Source organism: Oculina patagonica, chromosome 1, assembly GCF_052425735.1.
Source record: "Oculina patagonica isolate OP01 chromosome 1, crgOcupat, whole genome shotgun sequence".
Classification (NCBI taxonomy): domain Eukaryota; kingdom Metazoa; phylum Cnidaria; class Anthozoa; order Scleractinia; family Oculinidae; genus Oculina; species Oculina patagonica.
Window position 1 is genome coordinate 48757462 of NC_135758.1, and position 26550 is coordinate 48784011.

The following is a 26550-nucleotide window of genomic DNA, read 5'->3' on the forward strand; positions in this document are numbered from 1 at the left end:
TGTGTGCCAGCAGTTGGTAGCTTGCTATGAATAACTCGGAATGAAGAATCGTTTTTACGTTTTAACAGTTAAAACAGGAATATATAGACTGGAAGACATCATATGAGTATAAAAATTGTTTCGTGCAAGATTTGCTGACTTGTAATTTTCGTGGGAAAGGGCGGCTGATAATACTTGAGGCCCATTAGTCGTGCTCCTGTGAATACCAGGGTTTATTGAAGGTATAATTTCAGCTCCTGCACGAACATTTTACTTTCTTTATTATAAGAATAAAAAAAACTTTTAACTACTCCGATACCGCCTTGTTGCTTCCTCGTTACCTCATCACTTTGAGACTATTGGGCAGAAACGTTTTCCTAGAATTTAAGTGCAAATATTGCGAAATAAAGTAATTAAATTGCAAATCTTCCACTATGGCAATTTAACCAATATTTCGACTAGTACTAGTCTTCTTCAGGGCCAATGCTGACAAAAAACAAAGAGATAAACAAAAAGCTCTGGGTTTTACTCTGCGTTTTGTGGTTCCCTGCATTTCAAAGTTTATTAAAAATAATTTTTGTGCTGAAATGACTGACTGGTTTTGCAATGAAGTCAAAATATACAGTTATCCTTTGTTTAAATGCGTCTCAAATGTTAATTATGTGTCAATATAAGAGTTTTCACTTTAGTTTTGCTGAGCGCTGTGACATAACTGAGGCATTCATTATGTTTTATTGACATTAGTTTCCTAAGGGTCAGCTTGATATCAGATACAGCTAAGATACGAACACATTCTTAACATCATTGCTGTATTAGTAACGTTGTCAGAATATTAAACCAAGTTGATTTTCTATTTCTGTAAATGATCAGACTCAACTTTAATATGCAAAGCAAGATTCGTCTTATGCTCGTTGATAAGTTTTTGTTATAATTATGCTGATTATGTGAATATATCGAGAATTTTAATTCTGTTCCTTTTTCTTACATATGATTTGCGATTAATATAAAAATGATGATTTCTAGCTTGGTATTAATGACCAAAGTCCGATTGTGATCTTAACAAGAACCCTCAAATGAAGATGAATAGAACATAAGGGTACGTACTTGAAATTCTTTGCATGGCTGGCAACACGAGACAGACATGAGCATAATGAAGGAGTGAAAGGTTAATGTGTTCCACCCGATGAATAAACGATTGGGTGGCAGGAAAGAAAGCTCTTTACAATTTGAAAATGAAAAATAAATACACTGTAAATATACCTTCACCACTGGCAAAAAAAAAAAAAGATTAAGAAAATTATACAAAACTGACATACCTCAATCGAAATTGTCTTTCGTTATTTTTGGGTTAAATTTAGCTTAATCGTATTGACTTTTGTATGTGTGACATTGGCTGTTTGTATACTGAGGCAATATTAAACTGTCTGGGTGAACAGTCAAATAACAGCGTCCGTAATTAAAGTATTTATCACACAGGCGACGTAAAGTTGTCTTTTCAAAGACGTAGATGTCTTGCTTGCGAGCGACAGCTGACTTCTCATGCAAAACAAAACCATGCATATCATTAACTTTAACTTATGTAAATTTAAAATCATCGCGTGAAAGCCACAAGCAATACAAACGAGCGGCTGAATTCAGCTGGCGAGGATCGAACGAGCGCTGGGTAAGCTGAGAACTGTTTCTCCTCTGAAATCTGAACCAAGTCAGGCTGTGAAGTCATCACTAGGATCATGTGTTGCTAAATGATTTCTGCCTTTGACGTAGCTTCGATGCATCAAAACACTGATTTGAGTCACGGAGTATTAAAGCGAGATGGCTCAGTTCGTTCATAAGCTGCTGCTGCTGTTTATAACGTTTGTTATCGCCGCCAGTGGATCAAGTGCCTGTCCAGCGTCATGTAACTGTACTAAGACGACAAACAAGTCTGCAATCACTGTTGACTGCAAGGGCAAACGACTGTCCACAATCCCCAGCGAGCCGCTTCCAGAAAACACAACAACTGTGTAAGTTTGTATTTATATGTTAGTCGAGTTCTTTGATGAAAACCACTTCAACACGTGTACTATGTCTACTGTTACAACACTGTCTCCTGCTTAATTTTTCTGTCTTTATCGTTTAATTGCATTTCACCTTTTACACGATACATTTTTAAGACCAAATTTGCGTTATGATTTAGTTTTGACTTGTCTCATTATATCAAATACTTCGCTCAAATGATAATTGTTTTACACAATAATGGATATTGCTTTGCCGGCTGTATTTTATACGAACGAGATTAACACTTTCAACGTTTAACCGAACGACGATTCGATGTATTAAATAAGAGCTTGGGCCATTGGTCAAAAATAACTTTGGAATCAAACATTTGCAAGCAATGTCGTTTACAATACATTTAGACAATACACATGGTTTTTAGATTTAAAATAATTCATGTTAGTCTAGCAATATTTATGATTCACATGGTATATTTGTGTATTTGTACCACTTTTAGTATTTAGTCGGCGGTTTGTTCATGTTTTCATGAAACGCATTTACCGTGCAATTCTCAAGAAAAAAAATCGCGAAAACACTATGACCCTCCCAGTTCAGTGCCAGTCAAGTTGTACTTTAAAAATAACCCTCATTTTTACCCTGCCTGCATGGAATAGGTCTTGAACGTATTTGAAACTGACTTAAACTGTGTAGTCTGCGGCTACCAAGTTCACAAAAAAGCGGAAACGCAAATAAGCCTTGCAACAAATGTAATTAGATTCGTTTGACGAATTTAAAATACAAACATATTATGCCAACAAAGACAAAAATGTTTATTGGAAATCGAGCTCAGAACAAGAAACATTACCAGCAACTTGAGTTATCGTTTAAATTCAGTTTGCAATTAGCAGTTTATTATTTTCTCAAAAAATGACGATATTGGTGGACACCTTTGCAATTATTATTCTAAACAAACCGGAGATTAATAATTTCAATGCTAATTTTATCGTTGATAGCGCAATAAATCTTCAGAAATGACAAGTTATAATCCACTTTTTATGTCAGATTAAATACAGGCTCTTAAAGTTGACGCCGGTCTTGTTATAGATCACCCGCTATTAAACCAAAACACTCTTGAAGCCATAACATATAGAGCCAAGGATGTGACATATTATGCATAAAGACACAGAGTTTACAACCAGAGCCACTTAAAACAAAAGCAAACATATTATGCTCGGTTGACTTATTAAAATATCTCGTGCTATTTATTGATAATTTCAAGCTAAACTCAAAAGTTATCCTATCACTGAACGACTCAGTAAGCTGATAAAGACAGCTGCTTTTTTAGTTTCACGGACAATCATGGACTTAAAATAACACAATTCACACCCTTGGGAAAATGACCGATCACGCAATTGGCAAACGAGAAACTTCGAAAATGTAGGGCTTGGTTTTAGCTGGTTTAATCATGACTCAGTCGACGGCTCTTTTTAATTTTGGCTGATCCGCCCTCAAGCTCTTTGATAAACCGCTGCGCACGGAAAATTAAACCATTCGTGCTGGTTCTACTCAATTCTACTCATTAGCATTTTGAAGTGTTCCTGTAGGCTTCCACCCAGGAGTGGCCACATAATCATTTGACAAAAGGTAGGGCGTAGTTCTTTCAAAAGAATTATCAGACTAAAGGCTTTTGTCATATCATTACTGAAGCGTTTCTTGTATTGGAACAATATTGGAAATAAAGCGGGTGGCTTGATAATTGCTGGTACCTTTTTTTTTACCACAGCTTGAACGACGTTAATAGAAAATATAAAACCTCAAACGTTTAAGAACCTGCATTAAACTTAAAAGAAAAAATATGCAAGTTTACATTTACAGTTTATTTGCTGACGCACCATTTATGGAACAACATTAATGCATTGAATCTAAAAGTCGGGGCGCGTAATATTTATTTTCTGTTTGTTTGTTTGTTTTTTCTTTCTTTATTTGTTTAGTTTGTGATCGTTGTTAATCAAAGTAAACTCGAGTGTTTGCACACAGTAAGGGCAAATGTTAAAAGTTAGAACAAAGGCAGCCTAGCACTTCTGATAAAATGAAGAGTGTTTCTAGAATTATCATGCACACAAAAACTTTAACTATTTTTTCTGTCATTAAAATAATCCCACTGGAACCTTTGGCGAGGACGGTCAAATGCATTCGTTTTCATCAAAGTTCTCAAACATTATGCAAAGTTGTTCAGTCTTTACGCCTTTTGTCATAATTATGCAAATTTATATGTCGCACGATTCACGATGAGTTTACTTTGGAGATACATCTTCGGCCGGGCTTTAATAGTATCTGTTTAATATCACAAAAACCACAGATATGGTAACATTTTAAGATGATATAGCGAGATTGTTTGTATTTCTGAAGTGACTGCCCACGTACTGCGGGGCAACGGGGTCAGGGGCTCAAAACTCCAACTTGACGTCATACATTCTAAGTGTCTAGGTGTTCTGTCCCATTAGATTCCAGTCCTTTATTGAGCTTTGACTAAACATGCTGCCCATGTATTGCTTCTTATTAGAGACTTGCGGGAAAATCCTATAAAATGCGACTGCGAATTTTTCCACCAGTGGAAAAGACTTGCAGGGAAAGGAGTCGACATACAAGGGAAATGCTTTGACCCACAGAAACAAAGTGGACCGTCCTTTAAGAATCTTAACAATGAATTTTTTAACTGCGGTGAGTACATATTACCTTGTACCTAAATGACGTTACTTGCCATGCCAGGTTTCAATGATTTCTTTGAAAAGACAAATTACATGTTTAACCCTTCCAAAATTATTTTCAGCCTTTGTGGTGAAGGGTTGTTATCACCCCCCTTTCTTCAAACTTTTGTGTTGGGCAAGGCAGGGTGTTTAGGGTAGACCGGAAATACTTTTTTTGTTGAAACTTTAAATTTTAAATCGCAAACGCAACAACCAGGAAAAAGTGCTGGAGTGAGTCTAAAGTGCATTTGCAGTTAAATGGTATAACGATGTTGACTAATTTAAACTTACTTCTAATCCAGATGGATCATCTGTGCCTCACGTTAAAATGAATGGAGTCCACTTCAGTCGGAGGCAATGTGGATTCTACCTCAGCGGTTGCCAATGTGAAGTCTACCTCAGCGGTTGCCAATGTGAAGTCTACCTCAGCGGTGGCCAATGTGAAGTCTACCTTTCAGTCGTAGCCAGTGTGGAACCCACCGCAGTCGTAGCCAGAGTGGATCCCAATATTGGATTTTCTTCCGTTGTGGCCAGTGTTAAGTCCAGCTCAGTCGTGGCCAGTGTAAAGTCCAGTTCAGTCGTGACAAATGTACTGTCAAAGGTTTCTTCAGAGCTAACGTCATTGCCTGTGGTGTCTGAAATTGTCGCTGATGAAACGATAAAGACGTCAAAAGCAAGCTCTACAGTAGAGTTACCTTTGAGTGAACATAAACCAGACCTTGGTCATTTGTCGCTCTCTCCGTCAAGTTCATTATTAAAACCTTCTTTGATGACAACTACACCTGCAATTCCCGACATTTCTACATCAGCGTTCCTTAGGTCAACGGCCACCTCCAGCATACAAATTGATAAACATTCCACCATATGGACGGTCCCGCCATTAGAGTCAACTGATGTTAAATCACATGCGACTAGTGTCTCACCTACTGTTACCATCATCAATGCCACAGTCACTGCTACAGTGCCTCCTACAGTGCACGGTAATATACAACACTGATGATAATTAACTAAACTGCAACAGCAAGAACAACGGTAACGTCAGTGACAGATAAAAATATCAAATTAACTCGCATTATGACAATAACTGCACAACTGTGTTAATGTTCTTACACTGTATGTTTAGTATAATATGGACAGCAGATTATTGTGTTATGTTTAAAACGAAGTCTTCTTTTTACAATCTTAGGACCTCCAATTATTCTCAAATTTGAAAAAAAGCGAATAGTAAGTCTTCATGAGATGGTACAGGTTAAATGTGCTGCCACAGGTAACCCAGCACCCAAAGTTCACATGACATTTAACACCCAGTCTGTCGAGGACGCTGATGATGTAACTGTGTCTTCACATAAGTCGGAAACTCAGATTGAGTTCAAAGCTCTAATGGATTCAGAAGTTTATTGTGAAGCAACAAACGAGCTTGGCCGAGATAAGCGAAAAATGAAGATATTAGTGCAACGTAAGTAGTATTTGCATTCTTTAAGATCTTTTTCTTGAGGCTCTTTAAACATTCACCTATGCCATCTTTTTACAACCACAAATTACTGTTAAAATCATACGTACAATACTGAGAATTTATGTAAGATATTTGTGTGATTGTTATTCATGTCAAGGCTGTATTGATGTCATAGCTTGCAGTAGACATTTAAGTAGACTGCATCGCGCATGGCAGTGATGGTTTTTTAAATACAAGACATCCAGCTGCAATGCTTATTAAAAGTCAGTCTTACAACATTTTTATAAAAACCTGACCACTGCAAAGTGTATTCTGTCAGGCCAAATACATAAATAGAAGATATTTCCTAACATTATTCTTTGCTCCTAGAAACTGGAGCAGAGTACCTGATCCTGAAAGTGGAGTTGATAAAAGAAGAGTTTGACGAGAACATGAAAAACAAGGCTTCTAAAGAATTCCAGGACATGGCTGAAAGAATAACAACACAAGTAGGTCCCCTGCGATTAGCAATTGAGCGTGTTCATTCAATTTCATGCTGGTTTGAATTATGAAAATAACGAAGCACCATAACACAGAGATTATTACAAGTAAAGTATTGAAAATATTTATTGTTTGAACCTAAACGACTAAAGTTTTTTATTTTTCCCTTTTTTTTTTTTAATTTTTTTTTTTTTTATTTTTAAAAAATTTTGTACATTAAAGGTGCGCTCTGTGGTGGGCTCTCTTCCTAGTTTCCTTGGTGTTAGCTTGGTCAGACTTCAGTAAGTTGCCTATTTCATTTTTTTAGTGCTTAAGTTAATGAACTGAACGATAAAAAAATGTATACATTGCACAGATAAAGCTTATTCCTATAACATGAAAATTCAAATGAGGTTAGACATTAAAAATACATGTCAAACGTTATGAGGGATGTTTCAACAGTCAATAAACATACATGACCTAGTGTAGAACGATCAATGTTTTAATAGAAGATGAAAAAAGGGAGGTCTGAACAGCAATAAGTATTAACATAGTATGGTAGCTATCTTCCCATCTATGAAAAATAAAAAAAATCCAGATAACACCAAAACAAAAATACTTGTACTTACAAAGATATTTGTGGAGGAAGCGTAATAATACATTACTACGAGCTTTTACAGACTGTAAATTTGGTATGAACTTGTGTTTTTTGATTCCTTTATAGGCCAGGCTCAGTAAAAGCAGACATTCTGGTGAAAACATTCAAAGACACTGACGATTCGGTACAAAAGAAGCTAACAGAAGAGGTCGACAATGCAAGGATTGGAAACTTGGCTGTGGACCGCTATTTATACACTATTGAATCAGGCCCAGCCGGTATGACATTATTTTAGATGATATGACATGACATAATGTGACATGACAGTTTTCTTGACGTGACGTGTAATGTATAAGGCAGAGGTCGACAATGCGAGGATTGGAAACTTGGCTGTAGACCGCTATTTATACACTATTGAATCAGGCCCAGCCGGTATGACATTATTTTAGATGATATGACATGACGTGACGTGGCGTGACATCTTGACGTGACGTGTAATGTATAAGGCAGAGGTCGACAATGCGAGGATTGGAAACTTGGCTGTAGACCGCTATTTATACACTATTGAATCAGGCCCAGCCGGTATGACATTATTTTAGATGATATGACATGACGTGACGTGGCGTGACATATCTTGACGTGACGTGTAATGTATAAGGCAGAGGTCGACAATGCGAGGATTGGAAACTTGGCTGTAGACCGCTATTTATACACTATTGAATCAGGCCCAGCCGGTATGATATTATATAATATAACATTACATAATATGATGTTTCTTTTGCACATAACATGACATAACATAACATGACGTGACTTGACTTGACGTGACAGGTAATTGCATCATATATTTGGCATATATCACAAGAAAAACTTAGAAGCTATTAGCATTCTATGAAGCAAAATCAAGTTATAACTATGATATGATATGAAATATAAGAAATTACATACATGTATGAGATAATGATAACATGACATACGCATCATTTTACATTCAAGTTTTTAATTGAGCTTCTCATGTTTATAGTTTGTCCGTCTGTGTTTGAGAATGTGACATGGAGTGACGTGATTTATGGCGATTTCGACATACAGCCATGTCCCAGGGAAGCTAAAGGTCTGTTAAAGTCATCTTTTACTTAACACGCTGTTACATGTTAGAGACAATGTAGTGTTCTGCTAAACTGAGAAATCCAGAAGTCAACCCACTTGTCTGAGAGGTTTTCCTTCTTTTTGTTTGATTTTGTTTTAAGGTTTTGCCAAACGGAACTGTTCGTCAGAGGGGAACTGGTACTATCCTGACTACACTGACTGCAAAAGTGATGAGTTTGACGGCCTCAAAGATCAGGTCAGTTGTTATGTGGATAACTTCCATACTTATTGGAATCACTAGAGTGCGTTTCGTACTAACATATTTATTACATCCTAAAGATAAAATTAAAAGTTTTTTTAAAAATACGTAGCTGTTTTCAAAACACATATGCCATATTGTGTAGCTTTACACTGACACAAGAGAGTTTTCAAAGAGTGGATAGGTGTGAAGAAGCGGTTGTGCAATATGGAATTTGTAAAGAATAATACACTATGATAAACAAACAACATAAACAAACAACATATGTTGAACGAAATGGCATCACGTTGCTAGAAAAACAAAGCTGAGAAGTAGCTTGTGTTCAAAGAATACAAATTCTAGCAAAACTCTTCAAATTGGTAATGTGCCTGATTAACGTAGTCACGGTTAGTTGATGTAAGTACTTAAAATATATAATTTCTGTTGTGTTATTTCATTGCACATTGCCTCACCTACAGGTGAAGCAGTATACAACTGGTATCACTGATAAAGAAAATACGGAGAAGAATATCCTAACAAGCTTGGAAAACCTGTTGAAGTTGTCGACACCAGATGAAGACAATGCAATGATGGCAGGAGATCTTGTTATTAGCGCAGAAGTACTGCAACTTGCTGTTGATTATTTGACAAGAGAAAACCAGGATGTTGCTCACAGCTCCACTGAGGTTAAGGTTAGGACTATGATTGTCTGATTTTGATCTCAATACAGGATATACTTGTTATTACCCAAGCCCAAGGTCCATATGTAGAAATATTGACCGAGTTTTATTTTGTTCATTAGTAACTGAACAAAACTTGAACGAGGTGAATATTGAACGTGTTTAATACCATTTTTAGTATTGTTTTTTTAACATAGCAAAAAAGGTTGCTTATAAAAAATGGCCAGCGCTTGCAAGCAGTCTGGATGAAAATGCGAACGACCCAGTTAAAAAATCTGAACTACTCGTTAAAACATTCTCAAAATTCATGATCCGTACGTGGACCGTGTACGAAGCAGAAAAACAGCTACAGGGGAAAGTTACATTTGTTTATACGTTCAGTGTCTCACGATCGATATGAGTGGCATCTGTCTAACTTTATATTATATGATTAGATAACAATATGTAAAATAGTAATTAAAAAGAGTTAAGAATAGTTAAAATGTTAGATCTTACTGGTCGTATGGACTAAACATATACCTCGAAGAACGGATCCGGAAATTGTTGTCTGTGATAGGTTCATGTGGATGCCCTACGATAGTCAGCGCTGTTACGCCACAAAATGTAATAACTGACACAAAATGTAATAGTAACGCAAAATGTAATAACTGACACAAAATGTAATAGTAACGCAAAATGTAATAACTGACACAAAATGTAATAGTAACGCAAAATGTAATAACTGACACAAAATGTAATAGTAACGCAAAATGTAATAACTGACACAAAATGTAATAGTAACGCAAAATGTAATAACTGACACAAAATGTAATAGTAACGCAAAATGTAATAACTGACACAAAATGTAATAGTAACGCAAAATGTAATAACTGACACAAAATGTAATAGTAACGCAAAATGTAATAACTTTTGCCACAAAATGTAATAGTAACGCAAAATGTAATAACTTTTGCCACAAAATGTAATAGTAACGCAAAATGTAATAACTTTCGACGCAAAATGTAATAGTAACGCAAAATGTAATAACTTTTGCCACAAAATGTAATAGTAACGCAAAATGTAATAACTTTCGACGCAAAATGTAATAACGTCGGTAACGCAAAATGTAACAACTTTTAACGCAAAATGTAATACATAAAAGTAACGCAAAATGTAATAGCGCAAAATGTAATAATGTTTTGGTTGGTATATATTTGTTCGAAATATAAGGAATTACATGTGGGTAAGGGACAGAACATCTGTCTTTTTTTAAACTGGCGGACGCCACGAGCTTTTCCAAAACGCTACTTTGATTTTTCCAGGGGAAAAAGGGGTGAATAGGTGAACTCTCGTTAAATTACTGTAGAAAAGTATTTTTTCATACAAAAAAGCCCTCCAAATAACACATGCCTTTCTTTATTTTGAAATTAAGGTACAAAAACTACGATTTGTAATGGTATATATGCTAACTTTATATGGCAACAATGAAATATCATTCAATTCTTTATCCGTTATATTATCACGCTAATTAACGTACTAACAAACAAGCGACTTTGTCCAATTTAGTGTCTTGCAGTATTACGCTAGAAGCGAGTCAGCTCCTTTTTAAATAAAAATCGGTAAAAGAATTCTATTAAATTGATGAGAATCTTATTTCAAACGAAATCTAACTGCAACTCTGAGGAAGGAAAAATGTAACTTGAAAATGTAAACTGAAACTTTAAACTATTTCAGGGCTCTTTTAATTGCGGGTTCTCCAGTAAATTAAGATTTATTCAGATTTTGCTATCAATTGTGCATTGATATTAAAAAATTTTGCCTAGAGCAAGTCTCTGATGGGTGCCTATTATGATCTTAATAAATAAAAAATAATAATTAAAAAATAAATAAATGAATGTTTCGAACAAACATATACCAACCAAAACACTATTACATTTTGTGCTATTACATTTTGCGTTACTTTTATGTATTACATTTTGCGTTACCGACGTTATTACATTTTGCGTTACTTTTATGTATTACATTTTGCGTTACCGACGTTATTACATTTTGCGTCGAAAGTTATTACATTTTGTGTCAGTTATTACATTTTGTGGCGTAACAAGCGCTAGCACTTTTCTTTTTCTTGTCGTTCTTTTCTAATGGCACTGTAGACATCTGTCAGTGGAAAGAAAAATATTTTCTTTTATAACTTATAATTTTATTTTTTTTCTTTACCAGCATGTTATCAACGTGGCGAATAATGTTCTTCACCGGAATAACGAACAGGAATTTATTGTCGCTCAAAAGGTGCTGTATAACTGAAACAAAGTGTTTTACGTGTTCATGAAGAATTTCTAACCTTTATATATTTGTAACTTATTTACAGTTACTGCAGACGGCATCAAAATTCATAAGAGTTCTTGAGATATATGGTCTCCAGGCTGCGCGGGTATCTTCCTTTGTGGGAGAAAGGAATCTAGAATTATTTATTACTGAAAATGTTGGTGAGTAATGATAATGTTTTGAAGAAATGAGCTTAAAACTACCAGGTCTGCCCTGACTCGAGAGCAACATCTAGTTAAGAGTCTAAAAAAACCCTTTTGTTTTTCACCGAAGAACAATTTTAAGATAATGCCAAGAAAAAACTGAGAATAAGGTGGATTTTCATCGACGCGTAAATTTTTACGTGCGTTTACGTGCGTGAAAAAAATTAGAGACAATGTATGAACGACTTGGGTGAACGTTTACGCAAGTCGTTCATACATTGTCTCTAATTTTCTTCACGCACGTTAACGGACGTAAAAATTTACGCGTCGAGTGAACGCTAAGAGTGGGCTGCCGCGACATAGTAAAATAATGTAGGCTAGCCAGGCACGCAAGTCAAAGGAATTTGATATGATACAACACACAATGGCTTTTTTAAAGTTTTCTGGTCACGTTCCTGGTTATTGTCCTTCTACCTGAAGAAGGACAGTAAAACTGGCCGAAACGTCGTATTTTTAAGTATTTATAACCTCGGAGAATCCCGTTTTTAGACAAGTTTTTAATTTTATTCAATCGTTTTACCGTGAAAGGTTTGAAAAGTTTCAGACAACCTTTCAGGTCCATTTCAGTCTTCTTAAGTTCTCTGCTACGTAACTGAAGAACATGATAAGAGCGTTTCAGGCTTAAAGGTGGATTTCCACTGACGCGTTTTTGTTGACGCACGTTATGGTACGTAAAAATTGTATACGTGCGTAAAAATGAAATTTTACGCGCGCGATTACATGCGTCGAATTTACGTTGTCCAATTTCCAATGCCACGTTTTTTCCTTGGTATTTACGTACGGTACACGCACGTATACGCACGTAGCGATCGCGAGTGTTTTCAAAAAAGTTGAACTGAGTTCAACTTTTTTCGCGGCCGTCTGCGGTTACGCAGCGATTTACCCAATCATACTTTTGGATGTTGTCACATGACACTACTTACCATGTGAAAACCATTTTGTTTTAAACCGCCGTCGATTTACATGGGAAAACATTCAGATGTAGAAGCACTTCTCATCGAGAAAGTCCGAACATTTTCAGCAATAATCTATAGCACTGACTACAGAACCAAATTACACGAACACAGTAGTGAAAGAAAACGCCTGGCGTCAGGTCACGTAGGCTTTGAACCGGCAATCCGGGAAGGTCGCCTCAAATCTTTTTTTACTTGATGGTGTCTTTCGGAAGTATTTATAAAATGCCTCTTGGTCATATTTACGCATTTCTTTTACTAGCGTGTGGTACAAAGTGTTCTCATGGCAGCCATGTTGGAAAAGTCAAACAACAAGATATTTGCATAAAAATGTTAATGATTTTTTTCCCAAAGGAAAAACAATTTATTGTTTCACTCCTCCAATATGGCCGCCAATAACACACTCTATTCACCAACTTGATAATTCAGGATGGCGGGCATTTACGTACGTTCAACGCACGTAAAAAAGAAACGCTTTTTATTACTTTTTACGCGACAGTGGAAATTTGCCTACGTAACTTTTTTTACGCACGTTTTACGTACGTAAATATTTACGCGTCAGTGGAAATCCACCTTAAAACAGGAATAAAATAACAATATTCATTTTCGGTTCAGTCTCGGCCGCAAAATTAGACATAAAAGTAGAATGAAAAGTTGACGCGACACAATCTTGAGTTTTAATACATTTTATTGACAGTTATGGGGGCTGGTACTGCTGACCCGGAGAGTGTCTCAAAAGACGTCATTTTTCCAAACTACAATTGGCCCGAATTAGCAAAGGTTCAAGAGAAGTGGAATGTCACCACGTTTGTGGTGCTAAGTCAGGCAGTTATCAAATCCATGAATGCTGGTAAGTCAGCACAACATTCACTTGCTTTACTTGCTGTACACAAATTTTCAAAATGAAAACGTTGTGGAGAAAAATATAATTGGCTACATATAAATGCCCAAAGAGTATTTTTTATTGATTTTGCTAAGTCAAAGGGAAGGTGTGTATGATCAAAGGCTCTGAGTATTTTGGGTTTGTGTTACTCCAATACGCGTCACTGTGGTAATTTCCAATGATATCTGGCACAGTATAGTACATGGCAATTTCCAGATAGACGGGTTACAGCATAAGTTAGCCTTTCTTAGCCATATCAATTACTCCATTTGTAGAGATATTTTAAGTTGTCATGCGACAGGGAATCAAAACTCGAAAGTGTAGGGCCATATGCGCGCGACGTGTAATTCTTAAGTTAACAAATAAAGAAAAGCCGGTGTATACTTCGCGTCGTGACAATAGTTGTAACACAAGTCACGTGGAAGTTTCATGTCTAATTGTTTGTTTTCGTTTTTTGGTGCTTTCAAGGCAAGAACGGAATAAGAATTTCTGGCTAATTGTTTGTTTTCGTTTTTTGGTGCTTTCAAGGCAAGAACGGAATAAGAATTTCTGGCTAATTGTTTGTTTTCGTTTTTTGGTGCTTTCAAGGCAAGAACGGAATAAGAATTTCTGGCTAATTGTTTGTTTTCGTTTTTTGGTGCTTTCAAGGCAAGAACGGAATAAGAATTTCTGGCTAATTGTTTGTTTTCGTTTTTTGGTGCTTTTTAAGACAAGAACGGAATAAGAATTGCTGGCTAATTGTTTGTTTTCGTTTTTTGGTGCTTTTTAAGACAAGAACGGAATAAGAATTGCTGGCTAATTGTTTGTTTTCGTTTTTTGGTGCTTTCAAGACAAGAACGGAATAAGAATTGCTGGCTAATTGTTTGTTTTCGTTTTTTGGTGCTTTTTAAGACAAGAACGGAATAAGAATTGCTGTCTAATTATTTGTTTTCGTTTTTTGGTGCTTTCAAGACAAGAACGGAATAAGAATCGCTGTCTAATATTTTTTTTTTCGTTTTTTGGTGCTTTCAAGACAAGAACGGAATAAGAATCGCTGGCTAATTGTTTGTTTTCGTTTTTTGGTGCTTTTTAAGACAAGAACGGAATAAGAATTGCTGGCTAATTGTTTGTTTTCGTTTTTTGGTGCTTTCAAGACAAGAACGGAATAAGAATTGCTGGCTAATTGTTTGTTTTCGTTTTTTGGTGCTTTTTAAGACAAGAACGGAATAAGAATTGCTGTCTAATTATTTGTTTTCGTTTTTTGGTGCTTTCAAGACAAGAACGGAATAAGAATCGCTGGCTTCCTGTACAGAACACTCACAAGGATTCTTTCTTTTGAAAGGTGGGTGATATTTTGCAAACATTAATAGCAATCCAGGCCTGAATGTTATGTATTAAAAGGTGTTTATTTCATTTATTCGATTTTTATTCGTTGTAGTTTCAAAGGGGTTTTCACTGCTAATTACAGTTAAACACTGAAAAAAAAACAGAAAAAAGACTACTTTCTATAAAAACTGAACTCGAAGTTGGCCTGGCTAGCCTACATTATGACTTGAAGTTAATTTGTGCTGTAATACTTTTCTAGCGCATACAGTGACAAAGGTATGGCCTTTGAAATCAACTCAGCAGTGGTTTCTGTGTCCACGGATCCAAAACCAGCTTCAAAGTTAAAAGACCCTGTTATTATCGCCTCTAGTAACTTGGAGGAAGTTGATGTAAGTTCACTTTTTCTTACAATACTTTCTTTCTTTTAGATTTATTTGCCTGTCGATTTATTATTTATTTTTTTGAGTGATTTGTTTTTTTTTTTAGCTCGAAGGCGATGAACCAATTTGTGCATTCTGGGACTTTAACATGTAAGTTTAACGTAGCATGAACTTCTAATAGCCTTGTTTTCTGTGCTTCTTCTATTATACTCAGCACTTTTTTTAAGAAACAAGCAGTGTTAAAACGTGCTAATGTGAATTCCTTTTCAGGAATGCTCCACACGGGGGGTGGTCTAAGGAGGGCTGTAACACTTCTTCCTACAATCGTATGCGGACAACTTGTCGGTGTGATCACATGACTAATTTTGCAGTGTTACGTAACAGGGCTCTTCCTCCCAAAGGGCAACCGGTAAGTATTGACATTTGCATACAAATGATACGGAAGTGTTATATGGAGCCACTTAATTTGACAAAGAGCTGTTCCACAATGATATAGGGGAAATAGGACAGGAGTAGTTTACGACCACAGAAAAAATGTTTATCTAGCGCTGCGTGGAGCCATTAATACAAAGGCGTTTCATTTGTACCTGCCTCGTTTTTTGATGGGTTACGCCTTATATTAGAAGTTCTACCATATTATCGCTCTCTGGAATTGGAGAAGATGGAGGTCCCAGGCAACAAAACATGTCACAGACATGACAAAAAATCGACTAGTCGTTTCTGTGTTTGAGCCCTTTGGATACGGGTCCGCAACAAAATTTGTGCTGCTTTGATCGAAACCACTTTCGTGAAAACTTCTGTCATTTATTGATACGAACTTGGAATGGTAAGGGAGAGAGATAAAACTGTAGTTTTATAAGTTTAATAAGGTTCACTTGCTGTTCAGTACAGCACTTCTGTTGAAATACACAGACGTGGGTATATTTAATAACATGTTTAATACCCACTCCGCTTGATAAATGTTTTTACATTGGAAAGATGTAGGTTTATTCGGTTGTCTCACGATGGAAGCTTTTTAGTTGTTGATCATTAGACGTTTCATTTATTTAGCTTTAAAGTAGTTAATCATAAGATGTGTCATTTATTTCTGCAGATAACAACATCATTAAGTGACTTCATCCATTGCCTTTACATCGCTTGTTGGATTATCATCGCATTTGCTGGAGTAACATTTTTCATTCTCTTAATTTTGAGCCCGTAAGTTGAGCATTTTTACTTACCTTCAGCGATTATCGCAATCAGCATATTATCTCATATGTAATATTAAAGCGCAGCTAAAAAGTAACCACTGGTTTCCTCGACCAAGTGGTTTGCAGTCGGGGAACAAAAGTCGTTTACGACAAGGCTTCATTAAAGCGCTCGTCATTAGGGTTAACCCTAATTTCCAATTACTTTTATCCAATCAAAAACCAACGGTAGCATTCGAGAGTTTTCGAGAGGTGTTCGGCAATGATGGAGCCAGCAGTTGCTTAGCAACTTCGGAGATCAGAATTTGCCCTTAACTGGTACTTATTCCCCTGACTATTGTCCCGGAAACCAAGTTGTCACTCGGAGTGTTCTTTAGGATTGTGTAGTAACAGTAAAAAAAAGCATTTTGTTGATCGAAGTTGTAAAAGGACGTCTAAATTCTCGCTAAGCAAGGGTTGTGCTTTATATTAAAACAAGTAATCATGAAAATTATATTAGTGTTACTCTCGTCTTACTGAGTAAACTACTTTTATGATAAGAGGTTTATAGTTATTTTGCTGTTTTGTATGGAGAGGCTTATTGTACGTTTTTTCTACTTGTGTTTTAGATGGTTGAAGCCTGATCGTACATGGGTGATGCATATGTGTGTCTGTGCTTCAATAATTGTGACCTTTGTTTTAATCCTTCTTGGGCTGGCTTCTTATAATGACTTGGTAAGATCAAGATGATAGACTGAGTGGAATTATTAGCTACTGTAATGCATATTAACTAACCAGTCGAGCTACAGACACCAGCACGGATGAGAAGATTAGAGCACGGTTTGCAGAGTTTAAATTTGAACAACCCTCTTAGTTGATTGATAACTCAGTTATGCGTCGAGCCACGTGGCTCCGAATCAAACTCGACTTACAAGCTTCTTTTACATCACTTCTGGTTTCTTGAATAACTTTAATGAATTAGACGCCCCAAAAGTTTGTTAGTTACACAACCTTAATTTACTCGATTTTTCGTAACGTTAATCCTAGACATTGACATGATATCGTTGCTTGTAGGAGCTGTGTAACCTTTTCTCGTTTTTGGTGCATTATTTCTTCCTGTAGGAGTTGTGTAACCTTTTCTCGTTCTTGGTGCATTATTTCTTTCTGTAGGAGTTGTGTAACCTTTTCTCGTTCTTGGTTCATTATTTCTTTCTGTAGGAGTTGTGTAACCTTTTCTCGTTCTTGGTTCATTATTTCTTTCTGTAGGAGTTGTGTAACCTTTTCTTGTTCTTGGTTCATTATTTCTTTCTGTAGGAGCTGTGTAACCTTTTCTCGTTCTTGGTGCATTATTTCTTTCTGTAGGAGTTGTGTAACCTTTTCTCGTTCTTGGTTCATTATTTCTTTCTGTAGGAGTTGTGTAACCTTTTCTCGTTCTTGGTTCATTATTTCTTTCTGTAGGAGTTGTGTAACCTTTTCTCGTTCTTGGTTCATTATTTCTTTCTGTAGGAGTTGTGTAACCTTTTCTCGTTCTTGGTTCATTATTTCTTTCTGTAGGAGTTGTGTAACCTTTTCTTGTTCTTGGTTCATTATTTCTTTCTGTAGGAGCTGTGTAACCTTTTCTCGTTCTTGGTGCATTATTTCTTTCTGTAGGAGTTGTGTAACCTTTTCTCGTTTTTGGTGCATTATTTCTGCCTGTAGGAGTTGTGTAACCTTTTCTCGTTCTTGGTTCATTATTTCTTTCTGTAGGAGTTGTGTAACCTTTTCTCGGTCTTGGTTCATTATTTCTGCCTGTAGGAGTTGTGTAACCTTTTCTCGTTCTTGGTGCATTATTTCTTTCCGTAGGAGTTGTGTAACCTTTTCTCGTTCTTGGTGCATTATTTCTTCCTGTGCGCCTTTTCATGGATCCTTACTGAGAGTGTTTACATGAGAATTTGGGACACAGACAACGGACCAAAAAAGAAATACTGGATTGGATATTTCTTACTTGGCTGGGGTAAGTCAATTAAATATCATATTCTTTCGTTTTAGGCCCCGGCCACACTGACCTGGGAAAATTTGAAAACGCATCTTTTTTTTAACACGGATAGGCCAACCGTCCACACTGAAACGGCGTTTTTGGTCACCGAAAAAAGAGCTTTTCAAAAACGCTCTCCAAAGTGGGTATCGTTTTCAAATTTACCCGGGTTAATGTGGACGGAAAAATTTTTATCTCGGCGTTTTCAAATTTCTTCTTTTTCAAATTTACCCGGGTCAGTGTGGACGGGGCCTTAGTTCAATTGTTATGATAATAAATAAATAATATGAATAAACTTCCTGTAAACGACGCAATGATAACAAGCCCCTTTTTTCATTTCCTTTAAGGTCTTCCTGGAATTCCAATGCTGATCACATGGTTTATAAATAAGCTTCTCGGTTTCGAGAGCTACTTGTCGTGAGTATTGTTCTTTCCCAGACTCCTTAGCGCGGTAAAGGTGTTGTACCTCACTTCTTCAGATAACATCCATCTAAAACGACAGAAATAATGGCAGTTGGGGTTTAATTCTTAAAATTATCTTTAAGAAGCTCAGAGCAGTAATCGTGCATAATTTTTTATCATATTCATAGCTTAATTTAGAGGTAGTATGCCATTAATAAATTCCTGCCATTGCTCATATGTAGATTAAAGCGTATGTAGAACGTAACATAGTGATTGTAAAACGCTATGAAAGATTAGCTAAATAGCGCTATAGAAATGATTATTATTATTATTATTAAAAATGGTTGAATCGTGAGATTTGCAGTGAAGGTTTAAAAAGTTTGAAGCCGTCAGAAAACACCAAGCAATAATAAAGCTTAAACTTTGTTTCCTTTAGGTGCTGGATGTCTTTATTCAATCCTTTGATATGGGTGTTCTTTGCACCAGCGTTAATTTTCTTTGTGGTAATGTATCTTTACAATGGTTGCGATTTAATTTTTGTCTTATTTTGCCAGTGTCGCTTGCGTTAATTACAATGCAAAATACAAATGATAAAAATTCAATTTCTACTGTTCTCACCATTTTGAGATATTCTCCATAGGTCACGTGCATTATTTTCGTGAGAGTATGGAGAGCGATAACTGGATTGCCAAGACAAAGGTTGAAAGGATACTACAAAAATACACGATTCAGGTAACTGATATAGAGCTAAAGATTCTGCAAAACCCTCAGTGTCAATGGATCATAACATTCAGTATTGGAAGTATAAGTAAACGATTCTAATTTGCAGGAACTATTTTGGTCTTTTTCAGAGTCCATATTCGTTATTGTATCATCCTGATGCTTATGTTTATGATCACGTGGCTGGTTGGCATTCTTTTGCTGACGTATTATTGGAAAGCGTTGCTATGTGTCCTGTTTATCATATGCTGCGTAGTCACGGTGAGCTTTGAAAGTGACGTTTTAGGAGGCAAACGTGGTCGAGTGGTTTAGGGCGCTGGTGTTGTAATCCGGAGGTTACCGGTTCGAGGCCTGACCTTGCCACTAGCAGGATTTGTTTCTCGGTTGTCCCGAGTTCAAATCCTCGACCACGCTTTGTATATAGCCAACTGGTCTGCTTCCTGCCAGTTGGGATTTTTAACCTTGTTATGTTCATTAAAAATTATTTGTTTCCTCTGTTTCAGTGGCATGCCTGTAAACTAGTTATCTCGTTGAGATATGAAGCTAAATGCATGACCACTATAAACACATATTTATTTTTTTAAAAGTTTTTTTGTGAAACACAGTTATTTGAAACACAAGTAAGAGCTGGCCTGATTATTGTCCTGACTGTATATAAACACATATTTATTACACCAGCGCCCAACAATGATTATGATTCGAAATTGAGTAAGTGTTTTTTCTGTGATTTCAGGGATTTATGATCCTGCTATTTTATGTGATCATGGACAGACAGGTAAGTAACACTTTTGATACCGTGAATGACTGAATAAATACCTTTTTTAGGTATCTAGCTGAGGGTAAAACCCCTCTACTGATACCGTGTTTTATTCTCCCGGTTATATCCAGCAATCCAGCTTTGACGTGTACGAGCCCAAACAGTGGGCACCTTCTATGATTCTATATTAGTATATTAATTATCATATTAGTAACGTAATGTTCATATGTTTAAGTGGTATTGGTTTGTTAGTAGAAATGGCGCTATAGAAATAAAAAGTATAATTTTACATTTGCAGGTCCGTGATGCCTTTAGGCAGTGCTGTTGCTATTGTAAACGAGGTCGACGAGGAAATTACTGGGTACAAGGAGAGGACTTGTGGGTAGAAAAACCACCGGAACAACTGGAGGTATTCTTGTCTTATTCATTTATCTAATACAAAATACATTTTTCCTTTGGCTATAAAGGCTCAATTGAAAATAAAACACAAACAGCAATAACACAAGTTGTAAAACAACGCATGTTGTTAGAAAAACTTGGCGTTTCGTTTGCTTGGCAACGTAAGTGGCGAGTTGGAAGCGAGAAGCTCTTACTTAGCAAGCTATGGTTCATATAACGGCCGGGTTTTACGTGAAACTCCAAATTATAAACTGCTGTTAAGATTATATTGAATATATTGAATATATTACAATTTTATACATTATATTACAATTTAAACCTATTTTAGCATTTATTAGGATATTTAGATTTTGTTATTTTTCTTTTACTTTAAAGTGTCCCCATTTAGTGGTTTTATTACTGCTATTTCAGTTTTTGACACTCAAATAAAGGTTTTATTTATCATTATTATTATTATTTATTTTATTTTATTTATTGCTTACTCTCGGTACCAGACTCACTATTACATTTATATAATAGCAGCGAAGAAACAAATTTTAAGAAGAACACGACACTTTTGAGTCAGTTGCAAACATGTTTCGGCAGATGCATCTGCCATCTTCAGTGTGATTTAAACGATGTAGAATAAAGTATAAATAGTATGGCAAATTCAGTACAATAACAATAGTGATAATTACAATTGTAACAACTGTAATAAGTAAATTAAACTAGTTTTGTCCATGGGTGCAGGTTGCAGCGCCAGTAATCATCTCTATTCAGGGCGTCATTAAGGTTCCATTTGCACCTTTGCCTTCCACGTAAAAGTTATTAATTAGCATTGATTTAAATCAATGAAATAGACAAATGATTTCTAACAATGCGCTGTTCGTTTGTTTCCGTCAGTATCGACAGCAAGAGAAGCAACGATTAGTTACTGGAAGCGTAGAAGAACAAGAACCCGACATTGAACTCAATGGCAGAGAGTCGACACATGACCTTGAAGGAGCTCTTTTGAGATCGGAGTCTTCCGCAGACAGCATTGATCCTTTGTACGAGCGAGTGAGGCAGTCTGTTACAGTTGAAGTCCAACAGGTCCCGTCAAATCTTGAGGAGGAACCAAGGCCAGAGCCTATATATGCAAAGGTACAATATACGGTTTTTAAGAACAATTTAAGAACATTCAACCTTTCGGGATTGTGACCGAGAAGTGTGGCAATCTTTTTAATTGAAAATGACTACGTGTAATATGTAATATTAAAAACAGCAAAATAATAAAAAATTGCGTTATAGCTTTACTTAATTTATACACGTAAAGAGAAGTGTTTTTTTGTATTTTTCTTTCGTGGCGCACCTGTAAACAAGCTTTTTATCTAAGCGCGCTGACCACGTTAATAAAGATTGTATCGTATTGTATTGTATTGTATTGTATTGTGTTGTGTAATAAAACATCTATTGGGATCGAATTAAATGTAGAGGTTTGCAGAGATTGAATTAAAACGTTACATGCATTTGGTATTGGAGTACGTAACACAAGAATTTGCTTTTTCAAAAGGTGATCAAACCAAAACCTCCAAGACATCCTGAATCAGACAGCGATGACGATGATTTGACTCCGGAAGAGTGGGAAGCTCGAGGAATAAGAGGATTAACCCGGGAGCAAGTGATCCGCATGGCAAAGAAATCCGACGCCTCCAAGAGAGTTCTGAAAGACTACGAGAGTCCCTCGGGAAGCATTGAGGTCCTAGACCCGAACCGACCCGTATACTTACTCAATCAACAGGAGCTGGATGAAGAACTTAAGCATTTTCGAGCTTTCTTTGCCCAAGGCACGTCGCCTACTACAAGCACACCCACAACAAAAGAAAGTGCCTCCACAAGTCTGGATACCACTAGCAGTTTTACAAAGAGAGAAACATCCACCACAGTATCAAGAACCGAGTTCTCGTCCTTCTCATCGCAAAAAGAGCAGAGTACCTTCGTACATAGGAGCTACGACAGAGAGGAAAGCACGTCGAGTTCAACTACTAAGACAGTCTTAAGACAAGAGAGTCAGGAGACAAAAACTACACTCAAAAAGCCAGTTGGCGCGTCTCTGATGCTTGACGAAACAGCGATCGATTCTTCTTTAGAAGAACTGGAACAACGAAATGATGACAGCGATAGAGGATTGAATAAACCAACTGCTGTGGTAAGATTTAGTTAGATTTCTGAGAAAGTTGATTATATGGTCAAATGTTAGCTGTAATAGTGGTCGTTTAGGCCCTAATACCCAGTCTGTTAGGATTAAGAATTACTTTTTACCAACTTTCATAGATAAAGAAGTATTACCCTACATCAGTTTCCTGCCAGTTGGGATTCTTTTCTGTGTGAAGTTTATTTAAAATATTTTTAATTTCATTGGCCACGAAAACTATTAAGTACACAAACAATTGTAGTAACAATGCAAAAATTCAAATGAGGCTTAAAACTACTGCTATTTTTTCTTTTAAATCCAAAAAGTAAAAAAAGTTAGAGGCTGAAATTCAAGCTTTCGCCAAACGGTATCCACGGCATCATCGAAGATAGGAAAAACATTCCGGGTAGGTAGGCCTATAGACAAACGTTTACACGGAATATTTTACTATTGCTGAGAGCCGTGGATTGGCGAAAGCTTGGAGTTTGGCCTCCTATGTTTACAGTAGTTTAGGCCTCATTTGAACTTTCATATTGGAAGGGATGAAAGCAACATTATCCTTCATTTACTCTTTTGACAATTGGAAGGGATGAAAGCAACATTATCCTGAATTTACTCTTTTGACAATTGGAAGGGATGAAAGCAACATTATCCTAAATTTACTCTTTTGACAATTGGAAGGGATGAAAGCAACATTATCCTAAATTTACTCTTTTGACAATTGGAAGGGATGAAAGCAACATTATCCTAAATTTACTCTTTTGACAATTGGAAGGGATGAAAGCAACATTATCCTAAATTTACTCTTTTGACAATTGGAAGGGATGAAAGCAACATTATCCTAAATTTACTCTTTTGACAATTGGAAGGGATGAAAGCAACATTATCCTAAATTTACTCTTTTGACAATTGGAAGGGATAAAAGCAACATTATCCTACACTTACCGTTTTGGAAATTAGTAGGTATGAGGGTAACAATATCCTTTTCTCACTTATGGGATTTAAAAGAAAAAATAGTTTCCCATTAAAGGTAACTGTGCATATATCCTTATTTTTCAGTAGAGTGGCGATGATGGTAATCTACGTGCAAGTTTGTTGAAATACTTTACAACAGCACATCATGAGCATACAGAGGGAGACGATTGGCGAGAGTTATTTGAAGCACTTAAAGAGTGACTTAAAAAAAAACTTGTAGGCAAGATGCTAGATACGTATAGCGCCTGAAATATACCACGCTTATATCATTAGGAAACAATCGCAGTGTGTAATGGATAGATAATAATATTATATACTGCTGTTTATATGCTACTTTTAGCGGCCCTAAAGAGATAGACAATAGACTTATAGGAATCTGGACTCTAAATATAATCAAAAGATTCTTTCTGGAAATCTTTTGTCCTGAATTTGTACTTTTGTAATTCTACAACTGGCCTTAAAGATCTTTAGGATCTTTTGAGCACCCCGTTTTTATCATAAGTTGATCACTATGACGCCATTATCAGTTGTCACGACTACACTAAAGGTTTCACAAATGCCCAATTATTTTGAACTTTAAGGCCAAGAACTAAACAACTACATGGTTAACAGAGCCTTTTTTTATATGTTTCTTTATTTAATACCCGATTCCCCAAGGCGCGCCGGGGAACACGGAGGATCATCAAACCAGCGCGAGACCTGCAATGTGCATCGTTGCTGAGTCTCGCGTATGGTTTGATGAATACAACTACCGTGACCGAGGCGCGGCATAGAGGGAATCGGGTATTGATATAATGAACATTTTGGCCAACGTTGGCTCTGAAAGGTATGAACAGAATTTCTAGAATCTTAGTCAAAGTGTTTATTACACTTTAATTTGACTCTCCTTGTAGTTTTTACTCATTGGTCTGACGTTTCAAAGCTACAAACCAGCACCAGCGGGCTGGCGGCTGGAAAGTGTCAAAGATAGACATGTCTAAAATATTAGAGCCTACCTTAACCTGCTGTAAATGCTTCCAATTCGCACCCACTGATCCATGTTCAAACTAATGATAACGTAAGCTAAAAAGACCAAGTTTTGACATTATGCAAACCATATTCCATAGAAACTGTTGGGCTTTATTCGCTCCAGATCTGATTTCAAACATTGACAATCTCGTATTTTACGCAGATTTTAACGGAGACTTTTCAATCGTAATGAACATTTCTTGGTCTATAATCGCCAATTTACTGTGTAAAACAACAGTTGTAATTCATCGTAGAGGTTCTGTTATGTATAGTTATGGTACGAGTAAGTAAATGGGTAAAACCCTTGAGCTTTTATTATAGATATAGCAAGATTACGAGTAAAAAAATGTAATAAAGTAATAATAACAATAATAATAACATTGTGCTTTAATTTCATTAGAGCTTTTATTAAGGCTAGCAGAAAAATCTGATATTTTATAGGCAATAGTATGGCAATTAGTATACGATATGCTTTATGTCACTGAGAATTCGTTTTGAACGTTAAAAGTAAACGTAAGTGATTAATTTGTTCACGTCGCTTGTTAGCTTTTGTATCATTCTTTAGTCTGTTTTTGTAAGGGATAAAGCTTCGATTGGGAGTGTAAATTTGCTATTTAATAGTAAGCTTTCTCATCATCCAACGCTACAAGCATTTTAATAAATCTGTAGTCAATTTGTAAAGTAACACAAAATTTCACATTAATTGAACAATGAATTCATCCTGTACCATATCTATAGCTATAAGTTAAATTTACAACATAATGTTTGGTGTTAAGCAATATCAAAAACTTCCAAAAATATACCCTTGGGTCCCTGGGGGCGGTGGGAGGGGTATCATTGCTGGAAAAAATTCGAAATTGAAAAATGATTGGGCAAACATTTGGAAAAATATTTCTTCTCAACACGTCACAGAAAACTCATAACGATAGCAAATACGAAACGAGTTTTACGGTCTTGAAATGAACAGTAAAAACAGGACAATACTATAACGATATCAAATGCAAACAACTGGCTTAACATTAGGTGGCTTACAATAGGAGGAACTGATATTGTTTTAAGATCAAAGCTCCGGGGGTATTACTGGAGATTTTTTGTGTGAGATTCACTTATTTTCGGAGGCGGTTCTTATTCAATGGGGATTATTTTCGGAAGTTTACGGTGCCGTTACATTAAATGTACAAAGTGCTTAATGATGTTCTTATTCAACAAAACACTTTTGAAGACTTCTTTTTAAAACGTGCGTAGACGCTTTGACTATACTTAGTAAAACTCTGTATAATCATGTAGTATACATAACGATTTTTTATGTAACTGTTCTAAGATGCTTAATTAGCTCAGTAATAATAGAGAAAAATACTTGATGTAAATTTGTTAGTTAGATAATTAAAAGGTAAAAAATTCAACAGTGTCTTATGTCCTTATATGAACACCACATATGTACCTTGGTTTTAAATCACGAAAATCAGAACATGGCCTGTTCAACTCTACGCTTGGGTCGTGTGGTGAGTTGATAAACTTCAGTTTGATCAGCTTTTGGCACGTACTGATCAATTGACTGATATCATTCAGTTACACTGCTGTGATATCCGTTACTTCACTATAACAAGGTTTTCGTGTTGCTAAATAGAAGATAGAATTTTTTTTATTTTTTATTGTATTTGACTTGTTAAGACATGATAGTCTCGCTGCCAAACATTTTTAATCCGCTGTATTTT

At 36.1% G+C, this 26550-nt stretch overlaps 1 protein-coding gene across 2 annotated transcripts; it reads left to right on the forward strand.

The window, feature by feature from the left end:
• Nucleotides 1–1470: 1470 nt before the first annotated feature.
• Nucleotides 1471–24474, forward strand: LOC144635979 (uncharacterized). Of its 2 annotated transcripts, none has more exons than XM_078495118.1 (29): nucleotides 1471–1982; nucleotides 4517–4674; nucleotides 5003–5680; nucleotides 5887–6156; nucleotides 6523–6641; nucleotides 6856–6914; nucleotides 7337–7488; nucleotides 8235–8321; nucleotides 8458–8552; nucleotides 9014–9226; nucleotides 11414–11482; nucleotides 11562–11679; nucleotides 13372–13524; nucleotides 14812–14878; nucleotides 15122–15251; nucleotides 15349–15392; nucleotides 15513–15651; nucleotides 16336–16439; nucleotides 17038–17143; nucleotides 18251–18401; nucleotides 18770–18839; nucleotides 19261–19327; nucleotides 19465–19556; nucleotides 19676–19805; nucleotides 20278–20319; nucleotides 20600–20710; nucleotides 21583–21822; nucleotides 22232–22867; nucleotides 23915–24474. In XM_078495118.1, the coding sequence occupies exons 1-29, from the start codon at nucleotides 1792–1794 to the stop codon at nucleotides 24026–24028; spliced, it is 4605 nt and encodes a 1534-aa protein (XP_078351244.1). In that variant the 5' UTR covers nucleotides 1471–1791; the 3' UTR covers nucleotides 24029–24474. The 2 variants fall into 2 exon arrangements, with proteins under 2 accessions (XP_078351244.1, XP_078351249.1); XM_078495123.1 differs by having other exon boundaries at nucleotides 1472–1982; nucleotides 23912–24474.
• Nucleotides 24475–26550: the final 2076 nt, after the last annotated feature.